The sequence below is a fragment of the Schistocerca serialis genome, chromosome 1 (genome assembly GCF_023864345.2).
Source record: "Schistocerca serialis cubense isolate TAMUIC-IGC-003099 chromosome 1, iqSchSeri2.2, whole genome shotgun sequence".
In the NCBI taxonomy this organism is placed as follows: domain Eukaryota; kingdom Metazoa; phylum Arthropoda; class Insecta; order Orthoptera; family Acrididae; genus Schistocerca; species Schistocerca serialis.
In genome coordinates this window covers 1,084,129,271-1,084,149,698 of record NC_064638.1, presented here as the reverse complement: position 1 = coordinate 1,084,149,698, position 20,428 = coordinate 1,084,129,271, and the positions used below count along the sequence as shown (strand labels likewise).

Here is a 20,428-nt window from a genome sequence, read left to right as displayed (position 1 = left end):
AGAAAAGGAGACGGGCAGAGGCAGGGCGAGGAAGAGACAGGCCGAGAGAGGAGGGAGGAGGAGATGAACAAAGGGGGGAAGAGTAGATTGACAGAGACAGGGGGAGGAGGGGATGGGCAGAGAGAGGGTGAAGAGGGGAGGGGGTCAGAGACAGGGGGGGAGGGGGAAAGAGGGGATGCGAAAATGAAGATAGGAATACGTACACAGACGGGAAACGCTGGATACTTTGCTAGTTTGACATACCAGGTGATCAAAAAGTCAGTATAAATTTGAAAATTGAATAAATCACAGAATAATGTAGATAGAGAGGTACAAATTGACACACATGCTTTGAATGACATGGGGTTTTATTAGAACCAAAAAAATACAAACGTTCAAAAAATGTCCGACAGATGGCACTTCATCTGATCAGAATGGCAATAATTAGCATAACAAAGTAAGACAAAGCAAAGATGATGTTCCTTACAGGAAATGCTCAATATGTCCACTATCATTCCTCAACAATAGCTGTAGTCGAGGAATAATGTTGTGAACAGCACTGTAAAACATGTCCAGAGTTATGGTGAGGCATTGACGTCGGATGTTGTCTTTCAGCATTCGTAGAGATGTCGCTCGATCACGATACACTTGCGACTTCAGGTAACCCCAAAGCCAATAATCGCACGGACTGAGGACTGCGGACCTGGGAGGCCAAGCATGACGAAAGTATCGGCTGAGCACACGATCATCACCAAACGACGTGCGCAAGAGATCTTTCACGCGTCTAGCAATATGGGGTGGAGCGCCATCCTGCATTTTGGTTCTAATAAAATCCCATGTCATTCCAAGCATGTGTGTCAATATTTACCTCTCTATCTACATTATTCCGTGGTTTATTAAGTTTTCAAATTTATACTGACTTTTTGATCACCCAGTAAAATGACAATTTGGAGAGTGATAATTGATGTACATATTTTTAAATTTATTTATGTTTTCCTTCGAACTGCGATCAAGACAATCAAATAAAAAATTAAAAGATTTGTATAAACAGGAGCAATCACCAAATAAATTTTCATAAATCAGTGCAACACGAAAATGAAACATGAACCATATAACCCCAACCATAGACATACGCTTGTCGACGTGAATGGCCTTCTGAAGTGTACCAAAGTTTCGATGATGAAGTTGGTGGAATGGCTTAGTATTTAAGCTCCACGGTTGCGAAATGGTTGAAAGGATTTTGCCACTATAAAACATTGTCGACATCGTCAACTATACCTGTGTTTGAACGAGTGGCAAAGGCTACAAATACATCTGGGCGTCAGAGAAAGCTTTAGGCTGCCCGCCACACAATATTGCAACAACAGCACTGTGACTCCGTTAGTTCTGTAATAGAACAGGATCAGTGAATTTTATTCTGTGTTAATATTGTAACTGACTGAAGTTGTTTGATTTAAATAATAAACATTGCACCAGTTACATATTTTATGCATAGCACAATGCGTTTTGAGAATTCATTCTCATCATCAAGTGGAAATAGTCACATCGGTACTTTATATTATAGCTGCGTCGCGTTTTTGTCGTTCTACTATAACTCGAAAATCGCTAAGTATAAATCACAATTTTTTATCTTGGAAAATAGCATTTTTGTCTGTGTGCTTAAAGGCACTATGCCTTCTTCATCGTGCATGCAAACTAGCATTCATACTGTTTGTTTATCTGAAATCAAAATATGGTTCAAATATAGTACGACAGTATGTTTCAAGGAATTTGGATACAGACAACGGTGTTCCATTCTTCAAGGATTCTATCACTTATCACTTTTATCTTAATTTACTATTTAAATTATCGATTGGCTTTGCATTGTATTTTTTATTATTTTATTGCAAGTGCTGAGTGGAATGTGTGAAGAATGGAGATATTTATGAATTAGATGGTTCAAATGTCTCTGAGCACTATGGGACTTAACATCTGAGGTCATCAGTCCCCTAGAACTTAGAACTACTTAAACCTAACTAACCTAAGGACATCACACACATCCATGCCCGAGAAAGGATTCGAACCTGCGACCGTAGCTGTCACGCGGTTCCAGATTGAAGCACCTAGTTCTTATACGCAAGAGCAACATTTGAAGAAATTGGTTTGACACTGAGACTTCTTCCTCCTTGCTGTTTGTAGTTTACAAAAATTTCCAGCAACTCCATTAAATCGATTGCATGTGATTTCTGAAAGTGGTGGACTATTTTAAGGTGTTCCTCTATGTTTGTGAATGGCTGTCCGGTGATTTTTGTGTTTGTTGCTACGGCTGCTTCTGTAAATTGCTTAAATGTTTGACAGTTGATGTACCTAATATTAATGCTCTTGCCTCTCTGTCCTATGATGGTTCTTTAGCAAGTTTTACATGTGAGGTATATACCGGGTGATCAAAAAGTCAGTATAAATTTGAAAACTGAATAAATCACGGAATAATGTAGATAGAGAAGTACAAATTGACACACATGCTTGGAATGACATGGGGTTTTATTAGAACCAAAAAATACAAAAGTTCAAAAAATGTCCGACAGATGACGCTTCATCTGATCAGAATAGCAATAATTAGCATAACGAAGTAAGACAAAGCAAAGATGATGTTCTTTACAGGAAATGCTCAATATGTCCACCATCATTCCTCAGCAATAGCTGTAGTCGAGGAATAATGTTGTGAACAGCACTGTAAAGCATGTCCGGAGTTATGGTGAAGCATTGGCGTCGTATGTTGTCTTTCAGCATCCTTAGAGATGTCGGTCGATCACGATACACTTTCGACTTCAGGTAACCCTAAAGCCAATAATCGCTCGGACTGAGGTCAGGGGACCTGGGAGGCCAAGCATGACGAAAGTATCGGCTGAGCACACGATCATTACCAAACGACGTGCGCAAATACTTTTTCTTTGCTTCTAATAAAACGTCATGTCATTCCAAGCATGTGTGTCAATTTTTACCTCTCTATCTACATTATTCCGTGGTTTATTAAGTTTTCAAATTTATACTGACTTTTTGATCACCCGATATATTCCTAAGTCTCAGAATTCGTCTTTTTTATATTTTATTTTTCCAAAAGATTAAAAGGTATTTGGCGTCAAGTTAAAAAGAGAGTTCCAGACAGGAAGGTGCCCATAATAACAGTGACATTATGAAAGTACTATATTGCATAATGGATAATATTAACCGGACGTATGTACGAAAGAGGAAGTGAATAAAGTTGGTTTCATGGAACTAAACACCCTACCTGGTAATAAAACTTTCAATGTTGTATTACAACTCTAGTGCTTGTAGGACAGAGTCGTTCGTTTAAGGGAAACCTAGACAAGCTTTCTCCAGGAAAAAAGAAAGGTGAGAAGCAGGTAAGTGGAATAGAATACATCTACTGTCATTCCGATCCACCCACACACCTTAAGGTCAGAAGGCGGCCTTGCAAGCGGAGGATATTGGACAGGAAAACCTACGCAGTGCTCTGTACCTAGGAATTACTGCACCGGCGAATAGGGTCGGTTGCCGTTTCCACCACACAACGAATCACACCGTTCCCGGGACATGTGAGTTCAATCTATTCTACTCCAGGATTTCTGCGAACGTTGCTGCGGCGCGCAGCGCACAGAGATACAGGGGCAAGGATTACTGACTAACGGTACCCAATGCGACATTTTCCAGAACAACTTTCCGATTACCTGCCACCGTCATTGGAACCACTCATACATTAATTTACGTACCCAACTTACCCTGTGAAGTCCTACCCACTGAATATTTGACCTCTAAAACGAAAACTATGCTCCGTCCGAACAGGCCATGGAAAGCTCAGCGGTACCGACCGGCCGCCGTTTTATCCTCAGTCCATAGGCGTCACTGTATGCGAATACGGAGGGGCATGTGGTCAGCACACTGCTCTCCAGGCCGTATGTCAGTTAACGAGACTGGAGCCGCTATGTCTCTATCGAGCAACTCCTCAGCTTGCCTCACACGGGCTGAGTGCAACCCGCTTGCCAACAGCGCTCAGCAGACCGGATGGTCACCCATCCAAATGCTAGCCCAGCCCGACAGTGCTTAACTTCGGTGATCAGACTGCAACCGGTGTTACCACTGCAGCAAGGCCGTTGGCCGAAAACGTGATCTCTACATCTACATTTATATCTACATGACTACCCTGCAATGCACACTTAAGTGCCTGGCAGAGAGTTCTTCGAACAATCTTCAGGCTATTTCACTACCGTTCTACTCTGTAACAGAGCGCGGGAGAAATGAAGACTTATGTCTTTCTGTACGAGCTCTGAATTCTCTTATTTTCTCGTATGAGGATTGGCGAGAGGAAAATATTTTCAAATTCAGAGAATGAAAGGGGCAAGTTAGTCATCATAGGACAGCTGCGCTACGTTATTAAGGCACCTCTGTGTCAGACGCTGGAGTGAAGACAACGCCCGTTACCGGGTCTCGAATCTTTAGCCTGTCCTGTATTCCGCGCTGTGCTACTGGGGCTTGGCGCAACGTGCCGTAGCTGTGAAAAAATGGTTCAAATGGCTCTGAGCACTATGCGACTTAACTTCTGAGATCATCAGTCGCCTAGAACTTAGAACTAATTAAACCTAACTAACCTAAGGACATCACACACATCCATTCCCGAGGCAGAATTCGAACCTGCGACCATAGCGGTCGCCCGGCTCCAGACTGTAGCGCCTAGAACCGCACGGCCAAACCGGCCGGCCTGTAGCTGTACATTGTTTGGTACGGTGTCCAGGGCACTGAATCGGCCAGCCGCCATCTCTGTGGCAACAGTAGACATAGCGGCCAGTTTCCTATTGGCCGGTTACTCGAGACCACCAGTGGAACACCGTCACAGTGAGGTAGACAACTTAGGAATGCGTGGTTATATTTTTTTTCAGAGCATCATCCAACTAGGGTCACTTGTAAGATAATAATTTCGTTCTGAAATTCAAACCAAGTCCGAATTTAATATGTTATTTACTGTGATCTAGACAAACACTACATTAAAATGACGGAGAATACAGTCAACTAAATGGTAAGAAACCGTCAAAGTTTCGCAGAAATTTGTCTGTATTTACTGATGACAAGTTTCTACCCTTTTCAGTTCATTTTAAAATTATCCACATAAGTCATACAACAAAACCCATTACGTTTGAACACTGGACACAAACAATGTGTGTGTGTGGCTGACTGCAACATACCATTTACAATACGACGGTACCTTTCTGCATGTAGTAAAATATATTGTTGCATGCAGCACAGTACGGTCCTTTTCTAAATAATACGTCTCACTCAGCCACACACAGTCGCTTTGAATTTGCTGTATAACTTTATTTGTATGATCTGAAAGTGGACTGAAAAGTCTGAAACTAGTCATCAGTTAGTAAAGAGAAACTTCTGTATAACTTCGATATTTTTTACAATTTTGTTGAATAATATCTAGTTCCTGCCTCACTGGAAGTAAGTAGAGAATACGTTTCCAACGAAATGAACCTAAACTGTCACAATGTTGACTGAGAAATGGCTGCAATGCAATGACCATGAAGTCACGTGAAATATTAAAATACGAAGCTCACTAGAAGCTCAGTTAATCATGAAAGTGCCTCTAAAACTATGGATTGGTACCTCATCTATGTGAAGACTGCTACAAGCTTTCCATAGCTGTGCATCTCCCAAATGCAAAGCAAACGAGTCCAAGACCCACAAAACAATGTACGAGTAATTAACCAGGAAGCACAAGTAGCATAGCAAATCCCGCTAACATTGAACTGCTCACCTGGAGGAAAAGGCAACGAATTTTCACACGGTGGATCAGCAGTGGTATGACAGCCACCTCTTAAATCTGTGCACAGCGAACTTGCAGGGGATTAGTGGAAGCTTTCTTCAAAGGAGAAACCCGCATTCCCCGCCAAAGCATTGCAATGAGTAGGGGCTTACTATCCTCTGCGAATTGCAATGCCCTGGAGATACCTTCCGTCTTCTAGACCTGACCTGATGGTCAAACCAGACGAGGGACGAACGCCTGGACCCGTTAGTTTCTTAAAAAGATAATCTGAAATCTTCTTACAGAGTTAGCAAACTTGTTCTCTACCCAAAAATAGTGAAGAAAAGAGCTGAAAGATAATCAAAGAACTCTCAGCGATATTTAACTGTCATGTCTCAACCAACTATATATACTGGTGCGCCAAAGAAACTGGTATAGGCAAGCGTATTCAAATATATAAACAAGCAGATACGGCACTGATGTCGGCAACGCCTATATCAAACAACAAGTGTCTAGTGCAATTGTTAGATTGGTTACTGCTGCTACAATGGCAGGTTACCAAGATTTAATTGAATTTAAGCGTGGTACTATAGTCGGCGTACGAGAGATGCGACACAGCATCCCCGACATAGCGATGAAGTGGAGGGATTTTCCAGTACGACCATTTCATGTATGTATCGTGAGTGTCCCCCCCCCCCCCTCCCCCAAGAACCATGGACCTTGCCGTTGGTGGGGAGCCTTGCGTGCCTCAGCGATACAGATGGCCGTACCGTAGGTGCAACCACAACGGAGGGGTATCTGTTGAGAGGCCGGCCAGACAACGTGTGGTTCCTGAAGAGAGGGGCAGCATCCTTTTCAGTAGTTGCAGGGGCAACAGTCTGGATGATTGACTGATCTGGCCTTGTAACACTAACCAAAACGGCCTTGCTGTGCTGGTACTGCGAACGGCTTAAAGCAAGGGGGAACTACAGCCGTAATTTTTCCCGAGGGCATGCAGATTTACTGTATGGTTAAATGATTATGGCGTCCTCGTGGGTAAAATATTCCGGAGGTAAAATAGTCCCCCATTCGGATTTCCGGGCGGGGACTACTCAGGAGGAAGTCGTTATCAGGAGAAAGAAAACTAGCGTTCTACTGATCGGAACGTGGAATGTCAGATCCCTTAATCGAGCAGGTAGGTTAGAAAATTTAAAAAGGGAAATGGATAGGTTAAAGTTAGATATAGTAGGAGTTAGTGAAGTTCGGTGGCAGGAGGAACAAGACTTTTGGTTAGGCGAATACAGGGTTATAAATACAAAATCAAGTAGGGGTAATACAGGAGTCGGTTTAATAATGAATAAAAAAATAGGAGTGCGGGTAAGCTACTACAAACAGCATAGTGAACGCATTATTGTGGCCAAGATAGACACGAAGCCCATGCCTACTACAGTAGTACAAGTTTATATGCCAACAAGCTCTGCAGATAACGAAGAAATTGAAGAAATGTATGATGAAATAAAAGAAATTATTCAGATAGTGAAGGGAGCTAAAAATTTAATAGTCATGGGTGACTGGAATTCGATAGTAGGAAAAGGGAGAGAAGGAAACGTAGTAGGTGAATATGGATTGGGGCTAAGAAATGAAAGAGGAAGCCGTCTGTTAGAATTTTGCACAGAGCATATCTTAATCATAGCTAACACTTGGTTGAAGAATCATAAAAGAAGGTTGTATACGTGGAAGAATCCTGGAGATACTAAAAGGTATCAGGTAGATTATATAATGGTAAGACAGAGATTTAGGAATCAGGTTTTAAATTGTAAGACATTTCCAGGGGCAGATGTGGACTCTGACCACAATCTATTGGTTACGAACTGTAGGTTAAAACTGAAGAAACTGCAAAAAACGTGGGAATTTAAGGAGATGGGACCTGGATAAACTGACAGAACCAAAGGTTGTAGGGAGCTTCAGGGAGAGCATAAGGGAACAATTGACAGGAATGGGAGAAAGAAATACAGTAGAAGAAGAATGGGTAGTTTTGAGAGATGAAGTAGTGAAGGCAACAGAGGATCTAGTAGGTAAAAAGACGAGGGCTGGTAGAAATCCTTGGGTAACAGAAGAAATATTGAATTTAATTGATGAAAGGAGAAAATATAAAAATGCAGTAAATGAAGCAGGCAAAAAGGAATAAAAACATCTCAAAAGAGAGGCGCTCTGCATCGCGGTGTAGCTTGCTCGCCAGGTTTCGAGAGGGTGCGTTTCTGGATGAGGTATCGAATATATTGCTTCCCCCTACTTATACTTCCCGAGGAGATCACGAATGTAAAATTAGAGAGATTAGAGCGCGCACGGAGGCTTTCAGACAGTCGTTCTTCCCGCGAACCATACGCGACTGGAACAGGAAAGGGAGGTAATGACAGTGGCACGTAAAGTGCCCTCCGCCACACACCGTTGGGTGGCTTGCGGAGTATCAGTGTAGATGTAGATGTAGAACTGAGATCGGCAGGAAGTGCAAAATGGCTAAGCAGGGATGGCTAGAGGACAAATGTAAGGATGTAGAGGCTTATCTCACTAGGGGTAAGATAGATACTGCCTACAGGAAAATTAAAGACCTTTGAAGAAAAGAGAACCACTTGTATGAATATCAAGAGCTCAGATGGAAACCCAGTTCTAAGCAAAGATGGGAAAGCAGAAAGGTGGAAGGATTATATAGAGGGTCTATACAAGGGCAGTGCACTTGAAGATAATATTATGGAAATGGCAGAGGATGTAGAAGAAGATGAAATGGGAGATAAGATACTGCGTGAAGAGTTTGACAGAGCACTGAAAGACCTGAGTCGAAACAAGGGCCCGGGAGTAGAAAACATTCCATTAGAACTACGACGGCCTAGGGAGAGCCAGTCCTGACAAAACTCTACCATCTGGTGAGCGAGATGTATGAGACAGGCGAAATACCCTCAGACTTCAAGAAGAATATAATAATTCCAATCCCAAAGAAAGCAGGTGCTGACAGATGTGAAAATTACCGAACTATCAGTTTAATAAGTCACGGCTGTAAAATACTAACGCGCTAATTTTTTACAGACGCATGGAAAAACTGGTAGAAGCCGACCTCGGGGGAGATCAGTTTGGATTCCGTAGAAATATTGGAACACGTGAGGCAATACTGACCCTACGACTTATATTAGAAGCTAGATTAAGGAAAGGCAAACCAACATTTCTAGCATTTGTAGACTTAGAGAAAGCTTTTGACAATGTTGACTGGAATACTCTCTTTCTAATTCTGAAGGTGGCATGGGGAAAAATACAGGGAGCGAAAGGCTATTTACAATTTGTACAGAAACCAGATGGCAGTTATAAAGAGTCGAGGGGCATGAAAGGGAAACAGTGGTTGGGAAGGGAGTGCGACAGGGTTGTAGCCTCTCCCCGATGTTATTCAATCTGTATATTGACCAAGCAGTAAGGGAAACAAAAGAATAAATTCGGAGTAGGTATTAAAATCCATGGAGAAGAAATAAAAACTTTGAGGTTCGCCGATGACATTGTAATTCTGTCAGAGATAGCAAAGGATTTGGAAGAGCAGCTGAACGGAATGGACAGTGTCATGAAAGGAGGGTATAAGATGAACATCAACAAAAGCAAAACGAGGATAATGGAATGTAGTCGAATTAAGTCGGGTGATGCTGAGGGAATTAGATTATGATATGAGACACTTAAAGTAGTAAGGGAGTTTTGCTAATTGGGGAGAAAAATAACTGATGATTGTCGAAGTAGAGAGAATATAAAATGTAGACTGGCAATGGCAAAGAAAGCGTTTCTGAAGAAGAGAAATTAACATCTAGTATAGATTTATGTGTGATGAAGTCGTTTCTGAAAGTATTTGTATGGGGTGTAGTCACGTATGGAAGTGAAACATGGACGATAAATAGTTTGGACAAGAAGAGAATAGAAGCTTTCGAAATGTGGTGCTATAGAAGAATGCTGAAGATTAGATGGGTAGATCACGTAACTAATGAGGAGGTATTGAACAGAACTGGGCAGAAATTTGTGGCACAACTTGACTAGAAGAAGGGATCGGTTGGTAGGACATATTCTGAGGCATCAAGGGACCACCAATTTAGTATTGGAAGGCAGCGCTGAGGGTAAAAATCGTAGAGGAAGACCAAGAGATGAGTACACGAAACAGATTCAGAAGGATGTGGGTTACAGTAGGTACTGGGAGATGAAGAAGGTCGCACAGGATAGAGCAGCATGGAGAGCTGCATCTAACCAGTCTCAGGACTGAAGACCACAACAAACAACAACAACAACGTGAGTGTCAGGAATCCGGTAAAACATCAAATCTCCGATGTCGCTGCGGCAGGAAAAGATCCTGCAATAACGGGACCAACGACTAGTGACGAGAATCGTTCAATGTGACAGAAGTGCAACCCTTCCGCAGATTGGTACAGATTTCAATGCTGGGTCATCAACAAATGTCAACGTGCGAACTATTCAACAGAAAATTACCGATATGGGCTTTCGGAGTCGAAAGCCCACTCGTGTACCCTAGATGGCTGCATGACACAAAGCTTTACGCCTCGCCTGGGCCTGTCAACAGCGACATTCGACTGTTGATGGCTGGAAACATGTTGCCTGGTCGGAGGAATCTCGTTTCAAATGGATTTGTACGGGTCTGGAGACAACCTCATGAATCCATGGATCCTGCATGTCAGCACGGGCCGGCCTGTCTGACCGAGCGGTTCTAGGTGCTTCATTATGGAACCGCGCAGAACACAAGTTCTGATGGCTGGCCGTTGTGGCCGAGCAGTTCTAGGAGCTTCAGTCAGGAACCGCGCTACCACTACGGTCGCAGGTTCGAATCCTGCCTCGGGTATGGATGTATGTGATGTCCTTAGGTTAGTTAGGTGTAAGTAGTTCTAAGTTCTAGAGGACTGATGACCTCAAATGTTAAGTCCCACAGTGCTCAGGGCCATTTGAACCATGTCAGCAAGGGACTGTTCAGGCTGGTAGAGGCTCTCTAATGGTGTGGGGCGTGTGCAGTTGGAGTGATATGGGACCTCTGATACGTCTAGATACGACTCTGACAGGTGAAACGTACGCAAGTATCCTGTCTGATCACCCGCATACATGTCTATTGTGAATTCCGACGAGCTTGGACAATTCCAGCAGAACAATACGACACCCGACCCGTCCAGAATTTCTACAGAGTGGCTCCAGCAACACTCTTCCGAGTTTGTCCGCAGCTCGTGGTCTCGAGGTCGCGTTCTGGCTTCTCGAGCACGGGGTCCCGGGTTCGATTCCCGGCGAGGTCAGGGATTTTCACCTGCCTCGAGATGACTGGGTGCTTGTGTTGTTCATATCATTTTATCATCATTCATGAAAGCGGAGAGACTGGACTGAGCAAAGTTTGGGAATTTGTACAGGCGCGGTTATCCTGCTCAGTTGAGCGCTCCACAAACCAAAGATCATCTTGTGAGTTTAAACACATTCGCTGGCCACCTGCCTCCCCAGGCATGAGCATTATTGAATATATCTGGGATGCCTTGCAAAGTGATTTTCAGAAGAAATCTCAACCCCTCTCACTATTACAGATTTATGGACAGCCCTGCAGGAGCCATGGTGTAAGTCCCCCCCCCCCCCCCTCCTCCCTCCCTCCCAGCACTACTTCAGACATTATTCGAGTCCATTCCATGTCGCGTTGCGGCACTTCTGCGTGTTCACGGGGCAGGTGTACCAGTTCCTTTGGCTCTTCAGTGTAATACTTTGAACAGAGCGTAGCAGCAGCAGCGGCAGCAGTGCCGGTACTCACATAGGAGATCATAGGCAGGTTGAAGGCGGCGGCCATGCGCGCCTCGTGCACGCAGGTCTCCTGCGGTCCGATGTAGGCGGTGATGTTGCGGCGCCAGAGCTCGGCCGTGCGCCGGATGCTGGTCGTCTCCTCGCCGTACGTCTCGGCCACCTCGAAGTGCAGCGAGTGGCCGCGCGCCCACAGCTCGCCGCCGCGCCCGTTGACTCGCTCCACGGCCAGCGAGATGGCGCCGGACACCGTGCGGCCCGGTCGCTCGTACTTCCGGTCCCCAGGCCGCCGGTCCAGACCTGCGCCAACAGGGGGTCACTTGCGGAGGCACCACCAACCTCCACAGACAGCGACTGGCTTACACGTGAACTTCACAGGCACTTACCTAGCTAGACAATTTCAACGAGCAATAATAACTACTAACTAATTAATTAACTAATAATTAAAATTGATACACCAAGAAGAAATGAAGATGATAAACGGGTATTCATTGGACAAATATATTATACTAGAACTGACATGTGATTACATTTTCACGCAAGTTGGGTGCATCATAGATCCTGAGAAATCAGTACCCAGAACAACCACCTCTGGCCGTAATAACGGCCTTGATACGCCTGGGCATTGAGTCAAACAGAGCTTGGATGGTGTGCACAGGTACAGCTGCCCATGCAGCTTCAACACTATACCACAGTTCATCAAGAGTAGTGACGGGCGTATTGTGACGAGCCAGTTGCTCGGCCACCACTGACCAGACGTTTTCAATTTGTGAGAGAGCTGGAGAATGTGCTGGCCAGGGCAGCAGTCGAACATTTTCTGTATCCAGAAACGCCCGTACAGGACCTAAGTGCATTATCTTGCTGAAATGTAGGATTTCGCAGGGATCGAATGAGGGGTACAGCCACGGGTCGTAACACATCTGACATGTAACGTCCACTGTTCAAAGTGCCATCACTGCGAACAAGAGGTGACCGAGACGTGTAACCAATGCCACCCCATTACATCACGCCGGGTGATACGCCAGTATGGCGATGACGAATACACGCTTCCAATGTGCGTTCACCGTGATGACGCCAAACACGGATGCGACCATCATGATGCTGTAAACAGAACCTGGATTCATCCGAAAAAATTACGTTTTGCTATTCGTGCACCCGGGTTCGTCGTTGAGTACACCATCGCAGGCGCTCCTGTCTGTGATGCAGCGTCAAGGGTAACCGCAGCCATGGTCTCCGAGCTGAGAGTCCGTGCTGCTGCAGACGTCGTCGAACTGTTCGTGCAGATGGTTGTTGTCTTGCAAACGCCCCCATCTGTTGACTCAGGGAACGAGACGTGTCTGCTCGATTCGTTACAGCCATGCGGATAAGATGCCTGTCATCTCGACTACTAGTGATACGAGGCCGTTGGGATCCAGCACGGTGTTCCGTATTACCCTCCTGAACCCACCGATTCCATATTCCGCTAACAGTCATTGGATCTCGACCAACGCGAACAGCAATGTCGCGATACGATAAACCTCAATCGCAATAGGCTACAATCCGACCTCTATCAAAGTCGGAAACGTGGTGGTACGCATTTATCCCCCTTACACAAGGCATCACAACAACGTTTCACCAGGCAACGCCGGTCAACTGCTGTTTGTGTATGAGAAATCGGTTGCATCAGCACGTTGTAGGTATCGCCACCGGCGCCAACCTTGTGTGAATACTCTAAAAAGCTAATCATTTGCATATCACAGCATCTTCTTCCTGTCGATTAAATTTCGCGTCTGTAGCACGTCATCTTCGTGGTGTAGCAATTTTTATGGCCAGTAGTGTATTACACAAATTATTTCTCTTTTTATCATATTTAAAGTTTCGGATTTTGTAGGTTTAGAGAAAACTTTCCCAATGTTGATGTGAATATGGAGGAAAGCGCCCAAACTGCAACTGCCCCCTCACTCCCCCCGCCCCCACAGTGAATCCCCGGTTTTTGCCTTTGCCTCTGCAGTCTCCTGAACTCCAGTGAATGCAAGTGCAAGGCTACTACCACTGTGTACCAGCGTGCACAAGTCGCCTCCTTCATTTGTTTCGTATCAGTTTGCCGTTACATGTTTTGATAATGGAAAAGTTTTCACATTCTGCTGAAGTTTACGTTATTTCTCCTACATACTGGCAGGTAAGCTTTTGAACCATATGGTTTTGAGTAGTAAAGTTTAAGACTATCGTTTATTTGTAAACTGTTTAATCTACATGTCGGTTAAAAATCTGTTGCCTAAGCCGGACCCTTCATTTTTCTCCATTTTTACATATCGTCTGTGTCAGTACATATACTTATTCTCTTGTAATTCTTCTTCAAATTCTAAGAGGATATCGAAAAGTGTGGACGTCTTTTATAATCAGTGCTACTGGCGCAGTTTAGAAAAAGAAGAAGGCCAATAAGCAGTTTCACGTCCTAATAACAACACTTCCGATGCTGTTCAACATGATGTATGGTACACCAGAGGAAGCACTAAAAACGGAGGCAGTCCTACAATTTTCGGTAAAGATCATGAAAAAGAGCTGGTTTAGCATTGTCTTACTACGGAAACTTATTTCGTTGGGCTTACTCGTAGAGGCTTGTGAAAAATGGCTGTACATTCTTTGAAAAATGAAACTGTTGCTGAAAAAGAGCGATAGTCTTTTTCTTGAATGAGGTTTCCACTCTGCAGCGGAGTGTGCGCTGATATGAAACTTCCTGGCAGATTCCCGAGTTCGAGTCTCGGTCCGGCACACAGTTTTAATCTGCCAGGAAGTTTCATACCAGTGCACACTCCGCTGCAGAGTGAAAATCTCATTCTGAAAACATCTCCCAGGCTGTGGCTAAGCCATGTCTCCGCAATATCCTTTCTTTCAGGAGTGCCAGTTCTGAAAGGTTCGCATGAGAGCTTCTGTAAAGTCTGAAAGGTAGGAGACGAGGTACTGACAGAAGTAAAGCCGTGAGGACGGGGCGTGAGTCGTGCTTGGGTAGCTCAGTTAGTAGGGCACTTGCCCGCGAAAGGCAAAGGTCCCGAGTTCGAGGCTGCCAGGAAGTATCAGTCTTTTTCTTAAACGTCACAAAACCAGACTGTCAGAAGGAAACCCTGCAGGATCACTCTATAGCTAGGCTCTTGGGTTCAGCTAAGGAACCACAGATAAATTCTATAACCTTTTGGAAGATGTTAAATTGTACCTAATTTGAAACTCTATTACGTTTCTTCTAATTTAAACCCTTCCTCCTATTTTATTTAGTGCCATTTTGCAAATTTTTAGAAGTACCTACAATTAGGCAGCTGTTTTCCAAACTCATTAAGTTTAAGGTTCTTGAAAATATTTTTGTTTCATTATAACTTTTAATTAGGTGGGTAGATCACCTAACTAATGAGGAGGCACTGAATAGGATTGGGGAGAAGAGAAGTTTGTGGCACAACTTGACTAAAAGAAGGGATCGACTGGTAGGACATGTCCTGAGGCATCAAGGGATCACAAATTTAGCATTGGAGGGCAGCGTGGAGGGTAAAAATCGTAGAGGGAGGCCAAGAGATGAATACACTAAGCAGATTCAGAAGGATGCAGGTTACAGTAGGTACTGGGAGATGAAGGAGCTTGCACAGAATAGATTAGCATGGAGAGCTGCATCAAACCAGTCTCAGGACTGAAGACCACGACAACAACAACAACAACTTTTAATGCTAATTTCTAAGAGTAAAATGTAAATGGAGCATAAATTTGTAAAGGAAATATTTCATAGTTTTAATGCCTAATCTCTTAATATTTTCCATTTTTTAAAAATTAAAAAGACACAGGGGGTCCGGTTTTGCGCACTTATCTCTACTCTCAGAAATCCAGGAAATAGCAGAGATAAAGTATAGGGCGTGAAATGTTATCTGCAACTAGTACAGAAACCCGACAAAAATTAAAAGCTTGGAAAGATGTGGAAGGGAAGCAGTAATTGACAAGGTAGTGAGATAGGATTGTAACCCATCTCAGATGTTATTGAGTCTCTACATTGAGTAAGCAGTACAGGAAACGAAGGAGAAATTTGGAAAGGCAGCTAAAGTTACTGGAAAAGAAATGAAGATTTTCAATGTAATTTCGTCAGAGACGTTAGAGGACTTGGAATATCAGTTTAACGGAATGGATAGTGTCTTGGAAAGAGGATACGGAACGCACATCAACATTTGTAAAACAAGGTTAATGTATGTAATTGGAAAAAATTAGGAGATATTGAGAGACAGCTGATCAGGTAATGAGACACTAAAAGTAGCTGGTAAGTTTCACTATGTGGGCAGCAAAATAACTAATGGTGTCCGAAGTAGTGACGATATGAAATGGAAATAGGCAATAGAAAGAAAAGCAACTGAGAAACAGAAATTTGTCAACAACGAATATAAATGTGTCAGGGATTGTCCTCGGAAGGTACTTGTACTGAGTGTGGCTCTGAGCACTATGCAACTTAACGTCTGAGGTCATCAGTCGCCTAGAACTTACAACTAATTTAACCTAACTAACCTAAGGACATCACACACATCCATGCCCGAGGTAGGATTCGAACCGGCGACCGTAGCGGTCGCTCAGCTCCAGACTGTAGCGCCTAGAACCGCACGGCCGTACTGAGTGTAATATTGTTTGGAAGAGAAACATGGATAGCTTCTGCGGAATCAAGGAAAGTCCAGTTTGATGGAGGCCACGGTTTGTCTTCATTAAGCCGGTTCAAATGGATGTTGACTGCTGAAGCTATGCAGAGATGAAAAAACTTACGACGGATAAACTCACATCGAGAGCTGGATAAGATCAATTATAACAGTGAGGTTAGCAACAACAAATAGAACAACGGCTAGGTCCATCTTTGCGATTAAATAAAATCATGAAAAATGTAGAAATTCACGCCTATTCAAATAATCCTACTTATTATGCCATGGTCAACTGAATTACTTGCGTTATGTAACCTCAGCCAAAGGCCGCACAGTGACTTGTGGAGTACAAGTGCACGGATGGAATTCCACAGTCAGTACATCACTCACAGGTAGTTACCTACTCGCAGGAGATTTAAAAACAACGCACACTGTTTTGAAGACTGTGATATTCTTTCTGGAAACAGCCGCCTCGACTGTGACTATGTATTTCTCCGGTGTACACAGTTTTTCAGGAATGCTAGTCGTACAAGATGTGCGCGAAAACTTGCACATCCTACGTCGTAAGGAGTGATTGTTGGTTCCCGCACTGGCTAGCAGAGGCGGTTGGCAATCTGGCGCTTTCACAGGCAGTGGGATGAGGTGCCGATGCAGAAATTGCCCGTGACGTTAGCAAACAGGTAAGTGGAGAAAGTACATTTATTGTGGCGCGAATGAAGTAATTTTTATTAATAAGTATTTGCTAGCAGAAGTTATCTTTCGCAGCTCAGATATTAGGAGGAGTCTACGGGTCATAAAAGCTATCTTTTAGTAACTTTACAATGACAGGAAACGTTGATATTAACAAATAAACGAATAACTTGGCATAGCTGAAGGTGTACGATCTTATACGAACTGTACCGATTGTACGCCTTAGTTACATACTGTGCGCCATATTCGGCAGTCATCGTTAGGACTCCTTTCGATCCAGTCATGCGGTAGACCATGCTCTCGTACCGTTAATAGTTAGCTTATAATCGATGTTTCTTAAACAAACGCGCCAAACGGGATCCCGGGTAAAAATTATTTGCACAGAAAACTGTAGTATTGCATTTCCGGAATCCGACAGCGCTGCTACGGCTCTGCACGCGGACATGAAACTACGAGAGGATCTCTACATAACAGGTAGGAAGAACCCTACGTGACAGCTCACTGAGTCATTTCAAGGACGGACTGGCTTAATTATCGCAAAATTCGGTTGGGAAAGTGTGGCCAGAGGTCAGTTATACCTTCATCTATGGACTCACCGACTAAACGGAGACATTTCTGGACGTTTAGAACGAGTTGGGGGGGGGGGGGGGGGGGGTCCTTGCAGCGTGCAAACGCTGACTCGACGGATGTCAGCTAGCATACAACACACAGCTGAATGAACAGAAGCCGAGACTTTTGCGAAAGAAAGACGATTTGTAAGCATTGTGAATAAATAAGTGAACTCTAGTAATGTTGTCCGACCGCTTAGCTGAATGGTAACATACTTGTCTATCACGAAGCGAGCCCGGGTTCGACTCCCGTCCGGGCTGCAGATTTTCTGCGCCTGTGGACTGGGTGTTGTGTTGCCCACATCATTACTTCATCATAACCGACGTGCAAATCGCCCAATGTGGTGTCGCCCGAAATAAGACTTGCATCCGTCGGCCGAACTTCCCCGGACGCGGCCTCCCAGCCAACAATGCCACACGATCATTTCATTCTTTACTAGCGGCATTGACGCTTCACAGCTATCACGACTTCAAGGCACCTCTGCTGTTCAATCGACGCGACACTTCACACCGCCGGAACTGAGCGTTCAGGCCACCATGCTGCGTACATGACGATACACGTCTGCCTCGACGGTAAGAACAAAAGGCGCAAAATACAGTCTCACTAGGTACTGGTTCAGAGGCTTGACAGAGCTGCTATCTGAAGTAGCATGACTGTTTCTAGTACACTGTAACACCACTAGGAGCTTCGTAGGAAAATACATTTGCAGGGAAGTAATCCAAGTCCCAAGAATGCCATTCTGATTAGGTCCGACACAAGCAAGGAAAAGTCTATCCTTAAAACAGTGTAAGTCCAAAGAGAAAGCAACGATGAAAGGTGAGAACAGCGGCGTCAGTCCCAATGATGGTCTTCGAGAGCGTTCTGAGACGGTGAGGTGACTATCACCCTCCTGGATGCCAAGAAGAACTGGCTGGTGTAGTCCACGCGCCGGACTTTATGGCTGCCAGTGGCGGAATAGCCGTCATACAATTGTCACGTGTTGTGCGGATGCAGATAGGGTCCTCGGAAGTGACGGCCTCGGCCAGCACTGGACCGCCGCCTTGTGTCTGGTCGTGACTGTGACCTGGGGAACTCGCGATGCTGAAGCATCCAAGGGTCATGTAGACAGCATGCGTTCCCATTTGCCGTGGTCTCCGATATTTTTTATTGGTCATTAGCCTACTGACTGGTTTGATGCGGTCCGCCACGAATTCCTTTCCTGTGCTAACCTCTTCATCTCAGAGTAGCACTTGTAACCTACGTCCTCAATTATTTGCTTGACGTATTCCAATCTCTGTCTTCCTCTACAGTTTTTGCCCTCTACAGTTCCCTCTAGTACCATGGAAGTCATTCCCTCATGTCTTAGCAGATGTCCTATCATCCTGTCCCTTCTCCTTATCAGTGTTTTCCACATATGCCTTTCCTCTCCGATTCTGCGTAGAACCTCCTCATTCCTTACCTTATCAGTCCACCTAATTTTCAACATTCGTCTATAGCACCACATCTCAAATGCTTCGATTCTCTTCTGTTCCGGTTTTCCCACAGTCCATGTTTCACTACCATACAATGCTGTACTCCAGACGTACATCCTCAGAAAGTTCTTCCTCAAATTAAGGCCGGTATTTGATATTAGTAGACTTTTCTTGGCCAGAAATGCCTATTTTGCCATAGCGAGTCTGCTTTTGATGTCCTCCTTGCTCCGTCAGTCATTGGTTATTTTACTGCCTAGGTAGCAGAATTCCTTAACTTCATTGACTTCGTGACCATCAATCCTGATGTTACGTTTCTCGCTGTTCTCATTTCTACTACTTCTCATTACGTTCGTCTTTCTCCGATTTACTCTCAAACCATACTGTGTACTCTTAAGACTGTTCATTCCGTTCAGCAGATCATTTAATTCTTCTTCACTTTCACTCAGGATAGCAATGTCATCAGCGAATCGTATCATTGATATTCTTTCACCTTGTATTTTAATTCCACTCCTGAACCTTTCTTTTATTTCCATCATTGCTTCCTCGATGTACAGATTGAAGAGTGGGGGCTAAAGGCTATAGCCTTGTCTTTCACCCTTCTTAATACGAGCACTTCGTTCTTGATCGTCCACTCTTATTATTCCCTCTTGGTTGTTGTACATATTGTATATGACCCGTCTCTCCGTATAGCTTACCCCTACTTTTTTCAGAATCTCGAACAGCTTGCACCATTTTATATTGTCGAACGCTTTTTCCAGGTCGACAAATCCTATGAACGTGTCTTGGTTTTTCTTTAGCCTTGCTTCAATTATTAGCCGTAACGTCAGAATTGCCTCTCTCGTCCCTTTACTTTTCCTAAAGCCAAACTGATCGTCACCTAGCGCATTCTCAATTTTCTTTTCCATTCTTCTGTATATTATTCTTGTAAGCAGCTTCGATGCATGAGCTGTTAAGCTGATTGTGCGATAATTCTCGCACTTGTCAGCTCTTGCCGTCTTCGGAATTGTGTGGATGATGGTGTTCCGAAAGTCAGATGGTATATCGCCAGACTCATATATTCTACACACCAACGTGAATAGTCGTTTTGTCGCCACTTCCCCCAATGATTTTAGAAATTCTGATGGAATGTTATCTATCCCTTCTGCCTTATTTGACCGTAAGTCCTCCAAAGCTCTTTTGGATTCCGATTCTAAATCGACTCCTGTTTCTTCTTCTATCACATCAGACAAATGTTCACCGTCATAGAGGCTTTCAATGTATTCTTTCCACCTACCTGCTCTCTCCTCTGCATTTACAGTGGAATTCCCGTTGCACTCTTAATGTTACCACCGACGCTTTTAATGTCACCAAGGGTTATTTTGACTTCCTGTATGCTGAGTCTGTCCTTCCGAAAATCATATCTTTTTCGATGTCTTCACATTTTTCCTGCAGCCATTTCGTCTTAGCTTCCCTGCACTTCCTATTTATTTCATTCCTCAGCGACTTGTATTTCTGTATTCCTGATTTTGCCGGAA

The 20,428-nt window shown here is 44.1% G+C and overlaps 1 protein-coding gene across 1 annotated transcript in view; it reads right to left on the bottom strand.

The window, feature by feature from the left end:
• The window catches only part of LOC126416031 (guanylate cyclase 32E), an 809,394-nt gene that overhangs the window by 570,789 nt on the left and 218,177 nt on the right, over positions 1–20,428 (bottom strand). The window contains exon 3 of the mRNA XM_050083488.1: positions 11,547–11,833. Within this exon, the coding sequence (XP_049939445.1) occupies positions 11,547–11,833 (287 nt within the window). The remainder of the gene's footprint in view (positions 1–11,546; positions 11,834–20,428) is intronic.